This window comes from Osmerus eperlanus, chromosome 3 (genome assembly GCF_963692335.1).
Source record: "Osmerus eperlanus chromosome 3, fOsmEpe2.1, whole genome shotgun sequence".
Taxonomy (NCBI): domain Eukaryota; kingdom Metazoa; phylum Chordata; class Actinopteri; order Osmeriformes; family Osmeridae; genus Osmerus; species Osmerus eperlanus.
Genome location: NC_085020.1, coordinates 6,812,634 through 6,823,235, shown reverse-complemented (window position 1 = coordinate 6,823,235; position 10,602 = coordinate 6,812,634). Strand labels below are relative to the sequence as shown.

At 45.2% G+C, this 10,602-nt stretch overlaps 1 protein-coding gene across 2 annotated transcripts; it reads left to right on the top strand.

Annotated features, from left to right (window-relative positions):
• The first annotated feature begins 340 nt into the window (after nucleotides 1–340).
• idh1 (isocitrate dehydrogenase (NADP(+)) 1) lies at nucleotides 341–7,947 on the top strand. Of its 2 annotated transcripts, none has more exons than XM_062456852.1 (9): nucleotides 341–473; nucleotides 1,817–1,946; nucleotides 4,153–4,444; nucleotides 5,275–5,377; nucleotides 5,836–6,013; nucleotides 6,102–6,253; nucleotides 6,376–6,516; nucleotides 6,704–6,866; nucleotides 6,973–7,947. In XM_062456852.1, the coding sequence occupies exons 1-9, from the start codon at nucleotides 440–442 to the stop codon at nucleotides 7,064–7,066; spliced, it is 1,287 nt and encodes a 428-aa protein (XP_062312836.1). In that variant the 5' UTR covers nucleotides 341–439; the 3' UTR covers nucleotides 7,067–7,947. The 2 variants fall into 2 exon arrangements, with proteins under 2 accessions (XP_062312836.1, XP_062312835.1); XM_062456851.1 differs by lacking the exon at nucleotides 341–473 and adding an exon at nucleotides 808–966.
• Nucleotides 7,948–10,602: the final 2,655 nt, after the last annotated feature.

The window sequence follows — 10,602 nt, the reverse complement described above, 5'->3', positions numbered from 1 at the left end:
AACTTATCTGCAGGCCGACATTAAATTGTATACCACTTCTGGCATTAAATAGGCTACTTAAATCTTCGGTTTTCTTCGCCGCCTAACCCGTTTACTTTTCCTTTTGTTAATCATGGTCAAATCGTGCCACCTTTAGGTGAAAAATATATATGCAACATACACCTTTTGAAAAACAAATGCTGTTGTCTGACTGTACAAACCGATAGCCTATACTTCACAATGTGCGCTGATAGAGGGAGAGTATAGGATCTTAATAAGTAACCTAATCGATTACAGGTGTAACCTACTTTTGTAAATTGTAGATTGACCCGCATTGTTAATAAGGCAGGCAACATATGAGGATTTTTACAATTGCAGCGCACAATACCGCCGCCACTGCCGGACAAACGTAGACAAGCGTAGGCATAGTCCACATTTCCGAATTACTCCAAGAGAGGACATGCTCAGCTCTTCTCAACAACTTCGTTTTGGAGGTCAGCCTTCTAAATACAATAGTTAGTGTTGTGAGAATAGGGGGCTATCAGTGGATTTATTTCTAAATTAACCTACAACAAACAGATACCGGATGATTATGCACGGCGATTATGAGGGGTGAAAATGGTAAAGTGTGAAATTAACGGTTGTATCACATTTGGGGTCAATCTAGTCAATATTCGCTCTTAGTAAACGAAAAAATGGACTACACTCAAGATAACCCTTGTCAGAGCACTATCTACAAAGGCCTTCTTCTTGCTGTGTGGGGTTGCGTTATTGGTTAATGGACTCTAAAAGCGTGCTCTGATTGGTAGAGGGGCTGTCTGTCAGTGATGCCGGTAAAAAATTACGCCTCTATGATACGGAACCGCACCTCTCACAGACTGCAGCCCGACAAGACATCCCCAAAGACCCAGTCCGTGTATAAAGACACTATTCACTGCCTCGTCTACTATTACCTGATCAGATTCGTGGCTCAGTTCGGAAACGAAGGTATGGCACTTTCAGAATATTGTAGCCTATTCATTTATGTGGCAGAAGGAAGCGATATGTATTTTGCGTTCGACCCATTTAAGCCTATTGTTCTGAAAGTGACATCTTTTTGTAGGCTAAATAAGCCTACAACAATGGAAACAAGTGAAAAAGGAGGAATCGATCATGTCATTTAATGTAGATCTATTATGCCTACTGTAGACTACTGTACTGCTGTCATAGCGATATAGACCAATCAGGACACGGCCTGCTATGAAATTATAATTGAAAGTGAATTATACTTGGTGAAGTAAAAGGACAGCTTCTAAAACAATCATCACTCTAAAGTCGCTATCCCTAGCCTATGCGTCTGATACTTTGCTTTTCTTCGGTGACCAGGCTATTTTGTAACATCGGGCGATGTTCTGGTTGTTATGCAACGCTTTTCCTGGTACACCCAACAACTTAGGCTATAGCCTACTCCAGACTTTCTTCGAGTAACAATGCAGTTCTCGTTGGTAAACGATGTTAGCATATTTGCGTAAAACATTGTTTGCAATGCAATAATCAATGCTAATTAAGGTCATTTCTGTTCTCAAGTGCAAGACTTCGAGCCTGGCTCGCTTTGACAGAGTTTGGCAGCTTAGCCGCTAAGGAGTTATTTTAGGTTCACTAGAGAAAAAATGCCGACTCGCAGGTCTGGTAACTTCACGTTCCTCTAATGAATGGAGTTCCTTCATTCTAATGTGTGTACACACCAGGCCGTTAAAATGGTCTTGTCCTTTCTTTAGTATCAGTCCTAAAATAACAACCAGGCATCTAGGTTAATCGTGGACAGTTTATTCACACTATTTCATCACCTCTTTCTCAGGTTCTAAAATGTCTCAGAAGATCAAGACAGGTCCGGTGGTGGAGATGCAGGGAGATGAGATGACCAGAGTCATCTGGGAACTCATCAAAGATAAGCTCATCTTCCCCTACCTGGAAATGGAACTGCACAGGTGAGACCTGACATGAATACATTTGCAATGACTCTCTGGGGAGCGACGGCAGTTTGCAGATTTACATTTTAGTCATTTAGTAGACAGTTTATCCAGAGCAGTATACAAATAATGCATATAGAAAGTACAGTAGAGTATATTGCGATGTTGCTGCCTCCTTCTGTCTCAGTCAACCAGGTAAGAATATGGGGTATAAACAGTGTGGACAAGGAGAGGAGCTCTCTTCTTCACAGCAGGGAAGACATGCATCAGGTGCTGTTGTTATAGCCACTTTTCCAGTTTTCTTGGAGTCAATTAACAACAGCATGGGGTGTGGATCTCCAGTTTGTCCTGATAAGTCTGTTGTCCTTATTCTGTACAGAGCCATTGTAACAGGAGAGGGGGACCTGATATCTTAAGGAAGTAAAAGTGTATTTTGACAACCTCTTTCCCAAATGATGTGGCAGTACTGATAGTAATACAGTGCAATACTTACCCTTGACATCTTCAAGGACTTTAGATCGGTCTGACCTATGTAGTTGTAGTGTATTGTTGCACAACCAGCTCTTTATTGCCAGGTCTTGTCAAACTGACTTATAGCTCCTTTTTCCTCTCACCTGAGAACTTTGTCCTGATCGTAAACTGGTTCTAAAAGCAACTTGGTACTTGTGAGCCCATCCCCCAATGCAGAGCATGTGCTCACATGGGATCAGCAGACTTTGTGAAACCCTGCAGAGTGACCCAGATTAGTGTGTGTGTGATATTGATTTAAGTCCATACCTGCTTCTGCTCTGTTTAAGTATCTACTGTACAGTACATCTCCCTGTGAGTTTCAAATTCAGCCCTCTCTCATGTTGTACTAGACCTTTAGACTGTGAGGTGATAGATACCCTCTGGACTTTGGCTTAAGCCAGTATTGGGATCACCATGATGTCCATGACCTCACATGGTTCCTGTCACACGGAGTGGTCTTTGACTTCTTAGACAGTGGCACTGCCACAGGGTAAGCCACAACCACCCTGATACAATCACTGCCCCCCCCCCCCCCCCCGACACATATCGTCCAGAATTATTTATGAAGCTTACTCAAAATGTTAACTGTAACATGTAACATTAATTGTAAAATAAGACACCAAAGTATATCAGTATGTGATTCCTTAACTTTCACATTGACTTTGTTTTCAACTAGCCCTTATACTGCAACAGCATAATAGCATAATTCCTGAAATTCAGTTATGGCTTTAGATTTTGGTAGGTTAGCTAAAGTAAGGTAAGCTAAAGGTTGTGTGCGTGAGATGAAAATAAGCGCTGTCAAATAGTTGCTGTACCTCTTAATGTGTGTGTGATGACCAGGGATTGTGGGATAGTGGTGGTCTGTTTGCAGCTATTGTCTTGCTTTGTGTGTAGCTCAATGCAGTTGACCTAGTAAGAAGATTGGAAGGAAAGAAAGTAGGTGAAAGGTTGTGCTTTTACACAATGACTTGTTTGACACTGAGCGAAGCAGTCAAGGAAATAATCAGGACAGCCTTGCCATTTGTAGTTTACGCACAACCACTAATGACTATGGATAGTTGAATCTCACTGCAGTTGAATTCATACATATTCTCTCTGTTGAGTTATTGATCGTCAGAGCAGTATTCCTAACAAATATGGCACTGTTCCAATACAGTCTCTGAACACAGTTCCCGGAAATAATCAGATTTTAGAGACACGAACTTCAAACCCATAAATATGAACGTGCTGGCACCTTGTCTGCACATGTGCAGTTCTCCCGGACCAGCCCTTGCATCCATGGAGAAGGTGGTATGGGGTTGTTTGTGGACGAGTGTGTCGGGTCTTTCAGAAAAAGCTGTTCATCAGTTCAGTCACGCAGTCTGTGAAGACTGAGCTCTTTGTTTCTGTTGTTACCATCTTTTAAACAGCTACAGAGCTCAGCACAGCGTTGTAACACAATAACAAGATTCATGTCATCCCAAATGGCTCAGGCACAAACATACTATTATAAAAGTAATTCTGAACAAGGATACAATAAAATCTACCCCCTCCCCAGCCCATGAGCACTGCTGCTGGAAAATGTATTTGATGTATTCGAGATGTTCTTTATTGTTGTCCTGTGCTGTGTTGCCAGAATGCCGAAAGCAAATGTCCATTCTATGTCAACTTAATGGACAATAAAGTTTTCTTATTTGTAACAATGTAATATGTGACGTGTCTGTGTACCCCCTAGCTTTGACCTGGGCATGGAGTCTCGCGACGCCTCCAATGACGAGGTCACGGTTCAGGCGGCCGAGGCAGTGCGTCGGTACAACGTGGGCATCAAGTGCGCCACCATCACGCCAGACGAGAATCGCGTGGAAGAGTTCAAGCTGAAGCAGATGTGGCGTTCGCCCAATGGAACCATCCGGAACATCCTTGGGGGCACTGTGTTCAGGGAGCCCATCATCTGTAAGAACATCCCTCGTCTGGTGCCAGGCTGGATCAAACCCATCGTCATCGGGAGACACGCACACGGAGACCAGGTAACCCTCGGAAAGCTTCCGCCTCAAACCTGCTGGTCCACATTTCACTAGTCATCCAGAAACCCTACACCGACACCCCTGCATGGGAACAAAGGGAGCGAGGTAGTGAGGAAGGAAGGAAGGAAGATGGAAGAAAGATTTGAAAAAGAATGGAGTAAAGTAAATAAGCAAGTGCTTTTCAAGAAGGGAATTGAGCAAGACAAGGTTCTGGGGTTGCTAGTCAGCGGCTCACATCTGAGGGCAATGGACTGTACCTGGTCACTCCACTGCTTTCCACACAGCATGATGATGGTCATGCCAAGCCGTGGTGGACAGATGGCCAGGCGAGAGGGATAGGGCCGCTTTCTAAGGAGGCTCAACCTGTCACTGATTAAGTGGATAAGCTGCCCTTTGGACCACACTGTTGACACAGAGCCTTCATGTACCAAACTGCTGTGTCACGCTGCTAGAGAATAAGCACCGGTGGATCTGTTAAAGGAGGATGAACAGTTGTTCTTTGGACAGTTGTTTTTTGCATTTTTGAAAGATGGAGGTTTGTTCTGCGTATACTAAATGTGTCCTGGTTTGTTAACCTGAATGTTTTTCAACCCTAATACATGAGGAATATCAAACCAATTTCAGTTATAGCAAGGGATCTCTAGCTTGGGGAGATGGGTGTCTGGTCTATGAACTACCCCTCCTGGTTGAACCTGCACACTGCTCTTGTTATTTACGCCTTCCCCCTGTCAGTACCATTTCACTCCACTAGATGGCACCAGTGCAGAGTGTGTGAGATGCCTGTTGCACAACGTTTTCCCTGTTGGCCTCCTCTCTCTCTCTGCTCTTCTCAGTACAAGGCCACGGACTTCGTGGTTCCAGGTCCAGGGCGAGTGGAGATGACCTTCACACCCAAGAGCGGCGAACCAGTCAAGTATGTCATCCATGACTTTGAAGGTAAGACAACACTCAGACGCTGAACCCAAACTCAAAATCACTTGGTACATTTGAACAGTGACCCGAGAAGACTGTCTCTACCATGGGCCTTAAGTAACGTAGTTGGTAAACAGAATCAGAGCCACAAAGGCACCATGGGCCATGGTTCTGTGTGTTTGCTGTGTACATATCCCAGTATGGGTCTGCTGGATCTGCTTTATCACTGCCTGATGGATGATTAAGCCTTGGCCTTCACTTCCTTCACACATTGAGCAATCAGAAGTCTGATGAAATCGGCATCTGATTCAGGGCTGGCTCTGCCATTCTGTCTGCACCTTCCCCCATATGACAGAAGATTAACGTAACAAGTTTTTCGGACTTAATGACTTTCATGTCTGCATGATGTAGGGTGGGTGTGTAACTGTGTGTAATGGTAAATGCTTACATTGATCAGGACGTGTGTTGTGTGGGTTGTCCAGGCACCGGTGGTGTGGCTATGGGTATGTACAACACAGACAGCTCCATCAGGGACTTTGCTCACAGCTCCTTCCAGATGGGGCTGACCAAGGGCTGGCCTCTCTACCTCAGCACGAAGAACACCATCCTGAAGAAGTACGACGGGCGCTTCAAGGACATCTTCCATGAGATCTACGAGAAGTAGGACCAATGCGTTACAATGCAACTTTGTTTCCCCCTTTGTGGCGTCACGTACAGTATGTTTATGGCGTGTGTGTGTGTGTTCCAGGGAGTACCGCTCCCAGTTTGAGAAGAAGGGGATCTGGTACGAGCACCGCCTCATCGACGACATGGTTGCCCAGGCGATGAAGTCTGACGGGGGCTTCATCTGGGCCTGCAAGAACTACGACGGAGATGTGCAGTCGGACTCTGTAGCCCAAGGTCAGCTAGCCCTGGAGTCACTGTCTCCTTCCCCCTCCTCTGTAGCCCAGTCTGTCCTGGATGTGATTCATGTATTTTCTACCTCAAGAGTGACGTGTTGTGTGTGTGTGTGTGTCCTCCAGGCTATGGCTCCCTGGGCATGATGACCAGTGTTCTGATCTGTCCCGATGGCCGTACGGTGGAGGCGGAGGCCGCGCATGGAACAGTGACCCGCCACTACAGGCAGCACCAGCAGGGCAAGGAGACCTCCACCAACCCCATCGGTGAGAGGCCGAGCCCTGCCACAGCCCCAAACTCTACAGCCCCCGTTCACTCACTCTACCTGTACCCTCTATGGCTCACGACTTTGAGTTTTTGGGGGGGTATTTGGTTTTGTGTCCCTGTCCGGTCTCCATACCGTGTGTTCTTGTTCCTCATGCGAGGCGTGTGTTCTGTGTGTCCCCTGTCCAGCTTCCGTGTTCGCGTGGTCCCGGGGTCTGCTCCACCGCGCCAAGCTGGACAACAACGCTGAGCTGCGCGTGTTTGCCGAGGCTCTGGAGGCAGTCTGTGTGGAGACCATCGAGGCTGGCTTCATGACCAAGGACCTGGCCATCTGCATCAAAGGCCTGTCGAGGTAGCGCTCTCTTCTGCTAAGATTCAGGCTATTAGCTGAGTTCAGGCTATTTTGTGCTTTAAAAAATATATATCGAAACGTCTCCATCTCTCCTCCTGTTCCTCAGTGTGACTCGTGCAGACTACCTGAACACCTTTGAGTTCCTGGACAAGCTGGCAGAGAACCTGAAGATCAAGATGTCAAGCCAACCCAAACTGTGATCTCATCTCCTGGCCTTACTCATACAGACACACACCAAAACACACACACACACACACACTTACAGACAGCCTTGATATCAGTGGACTGATTCCAACCAACAACCAAGCTAACTGTCAGAATCAGAAACAGGTTCATTGCCAAGTAGCTTATCACACACAATTAATTTGCTTTGGTCTGATGATGCACAACAGTAAACACGCAAGGACAAAAACAGGCAAGATGTGTGAGTCACAAGAGTGTGATCTAGATATTCCAGGCAACCTCTGGATTGAATCATTCCCACAGGACTCTGACATAGAGGTGCCTTTCCCAGCCGAGGATGCCATATCCCTAGAACACACACACACACTATCCGACACCTCCCAAATCCCACTACGCAGGAAGCTCCAGAGAGCTCAATGTTGGACATAGAAATGAATCTGTGCTATCATTTACTCAAATATATTGCACTAGGTCCCCTGAGGTTTGTTTGGTCCTTGCCCGGCCAGGGGACAGTCCTGTCAGTGTGTCTGAGGGTGGTCTTACCTACATTGCCTTATTTGTTTTATGTTTCAACGGATATTCCAGTCAAGATTCCTTCCTTCCTACAAGGTATGCCGACCACTGCAGTTAAAAAGTCAAGAGTAACTTATGACCATGCCTGGCGGATGGTATTTCTCACAAAGGTGATAGAGCATCACACACTGGCAGGGAGGCAGTGATGTGATCCTACTTGTTGATGTTTTAAACAGTATGTTAACTGTTTACTCCAGTGCAGAAACCCATGAAGCTATCATCTCCTGCCAGGCAGAATAGTAGGGTGCGGGGTTGAAGGTTTTACTCTGTAGACTGTGGTCGGCTTCAATGTGAATATCAACTCAATAAATGTTTTTTTGAGATACTTAGTGTGTGCTTTATTATTATGTATTTTTTATTGAAACAAAAGAAAATTTAAATTATTTCTTGTGTCATCTATAATGGAGAGGCATTGTAAAAAATCTAAGAAGTTACTAAAGCTGTGTGAAAACCTTTTCATGGTTTGCCAGCAGATGGCGATCTACAGTAGGTTCTAAAAGGCATAACATGATATCTTGTTTATGTTATACCTGTTTGTCAGCGTCTGGTTACTAGATAATCCTACTTCTCAGATCCAGCAATTCTTACCCATCTGAATTACTTTCAGCTGTGGCTACACCATCCCAATGAACTCTGTGTGTGTGTTTGTGAGAGAGAGAGAGAGAGAGAGAGAGAGACATCCACACTGGCAGTTGAAAGCCACTGTGATAACGGTGCAGCTAGGCCACATACACTCTCAGGAGCACTCTTGACGTGATTAGCTGTTTGGACCAGATGGAATCCAGCAGTCTCATCCAGGAAGAAGCAGACACGGAGGAAAGCCAAGGTACTTGGGGACCCGATGGAGGCCAGGGCTCCCTCTGAGGTATCAGAGCCGAGGGGGCTGCACCTATTGTCCCTGGGTAATTGGATTTCGTCTGAGAGAAGAGTCTCATTTGCCAGTCGGAGGCATCACAAAGATGGCTGTGTGGCTGAAAGCCCAGGACTATTAGCGTTGAATTGAAACAGTGATTGGTAACTATATTTCATCAGAGACAGGCCGATGTGTCTTTTGTTGGTTGATTCGGACACAGATGTACAGTGATATTGCCTGCTGAGATTAACTTTATTACTATTCAAGAACAGAAACTAAGTTTCAAGTATCTTAGCATCCATCACAACTATATCATCTTCAGCAGTGCACCTCCCCACTCTTGCATGCTATGAATGTACAGTACAAACATGGTTGTCATTGTCCACCTCTGGTTCTTTCCCCTAGAACCCTGTGTATACCAAGCCATGACCTCAATGGATTTCAAAGGGATACAGAAATTAGGTGGTTGGGCCAGTTTCCCTGTGATAGGTTAGGTGGAATTCTGAGAGTCTGCTTCCGTTACTTATTCAGGGAGTTGAGGCAATAGTTTCAGATGAGGTCAATAGTCCTACATATTAATCCATCCTCATAACCCATACTGAAATATACTAAATGCCAATATAATGAAGTGACAAGATGGCAAAATAGCAATACACATCCAACTGCCTTGTTCTGTTTTGTATTCATTCTACAAAGGGATGAGATCTCGCTGTTTTGAATTGGTCGAGGAAATTCCAACAAAAGGAAAGTGTGCATTACACAGATGGACTGCACCTAATTTTCATGAAAGCATCTCCTTTTTTAGAGCTAGAGAAGAGCTGTGTTGTCCTTTGTGTGTGTGTTTCCAACTTGTTCTCCAAGAGAAAAACACCTTGCTCCAGCAGGACAGACATAAGAGGCCTCCGCGCTGCTGTTTCCATGGGGACCCAACAGCCACTCTTACTCTTCAAAAGCGGGCGAGAAGAGGTAGCGGACGCCTTTGTGTTGGAGAGGGCAGAGCAGAACAACACTGCGCAGATGAAAGCCCTGCCATCCTTAAACCCAATCATAATTTAGTCATCAGTGCAGCAGGGTATAATCAAAATACAACTGGGAAATGGGAAAGACAGACAGACAGAGGGGAAAGAGACATGGGTAGAGCATGGGTCAATGCTGGAGGGAGGGCTAGAGAGCTGTTAGATGAAAACATGTGTGGGATCTTAAGGACAGAAATGGTCTTTTTCTTGAAGTTGATACTCAACCTGATTTGCAATGTCAATCTTATATCCAGCCAGTGCACTTAGACTGAAAGGATTTCTTTCAGTCTGGACAACAACACAAACCAAAGATAGAAGGACTGGTGAATAAAACGAACATGCCTTTAATGTACCCCTGGTTTGTTTTCAGTAAACAAAATCTGACATATACGTCATGGTGTTTGTGAACTTTTCTAACTATATCCTCATGAAACAAGACAAAAAATAATCCCAGTTACAAAAAGTTGATAGTCGACATGTTTATGAATAACTAGAGAAATGTGATGAGTTGACACACAAGGCCCCATGCCTGGTCACCAGTGGTGACCCCTGAAGCCTGATGGTTTCATCTTGTCTTCTTGCATATTTGATGTGATTACACATTAACCAGTACAACCTTTTTGGTATAAATAAATGGTCCCACCTTTTAATCTGTCTCCAATTTCCTTCCCCAGGCAGCGGTACCGGTACACAGCTCTCCAATAATTGACTTTCTGAACAAAAGTGGATAGTTGGTGGGATGCGTCCTCCCCAAAAAAATGTTTAAGAGGGAGTTCACATGCGGCTCTATGCAGGTCATGCACAATATGGCGTCTGCAAGTTTACAGCTGGGGCTCATACCGCCATTATCCCACAACAATGCTCCAGAGAGGAACTTATTTGAGCCCATTAGCCCCAGCCCCCACCCCCCTCCTTCATTAGAAAGGGCTTTTTTAAATGAGCTCAGACAATGAGCGCACAGAGAGAGTATGGGGGGTACAGAGGGGGACTGGGGAGGCAAGGTCGCAGGTTTAGCAGAGGGCCCACGATAATTACTGTGTTTCTCTCTCTTTGCTCTGAAAGAGACTTGAATAATGTTTCTCTTTCTGTGGGGCTAGTACAATGGACTATG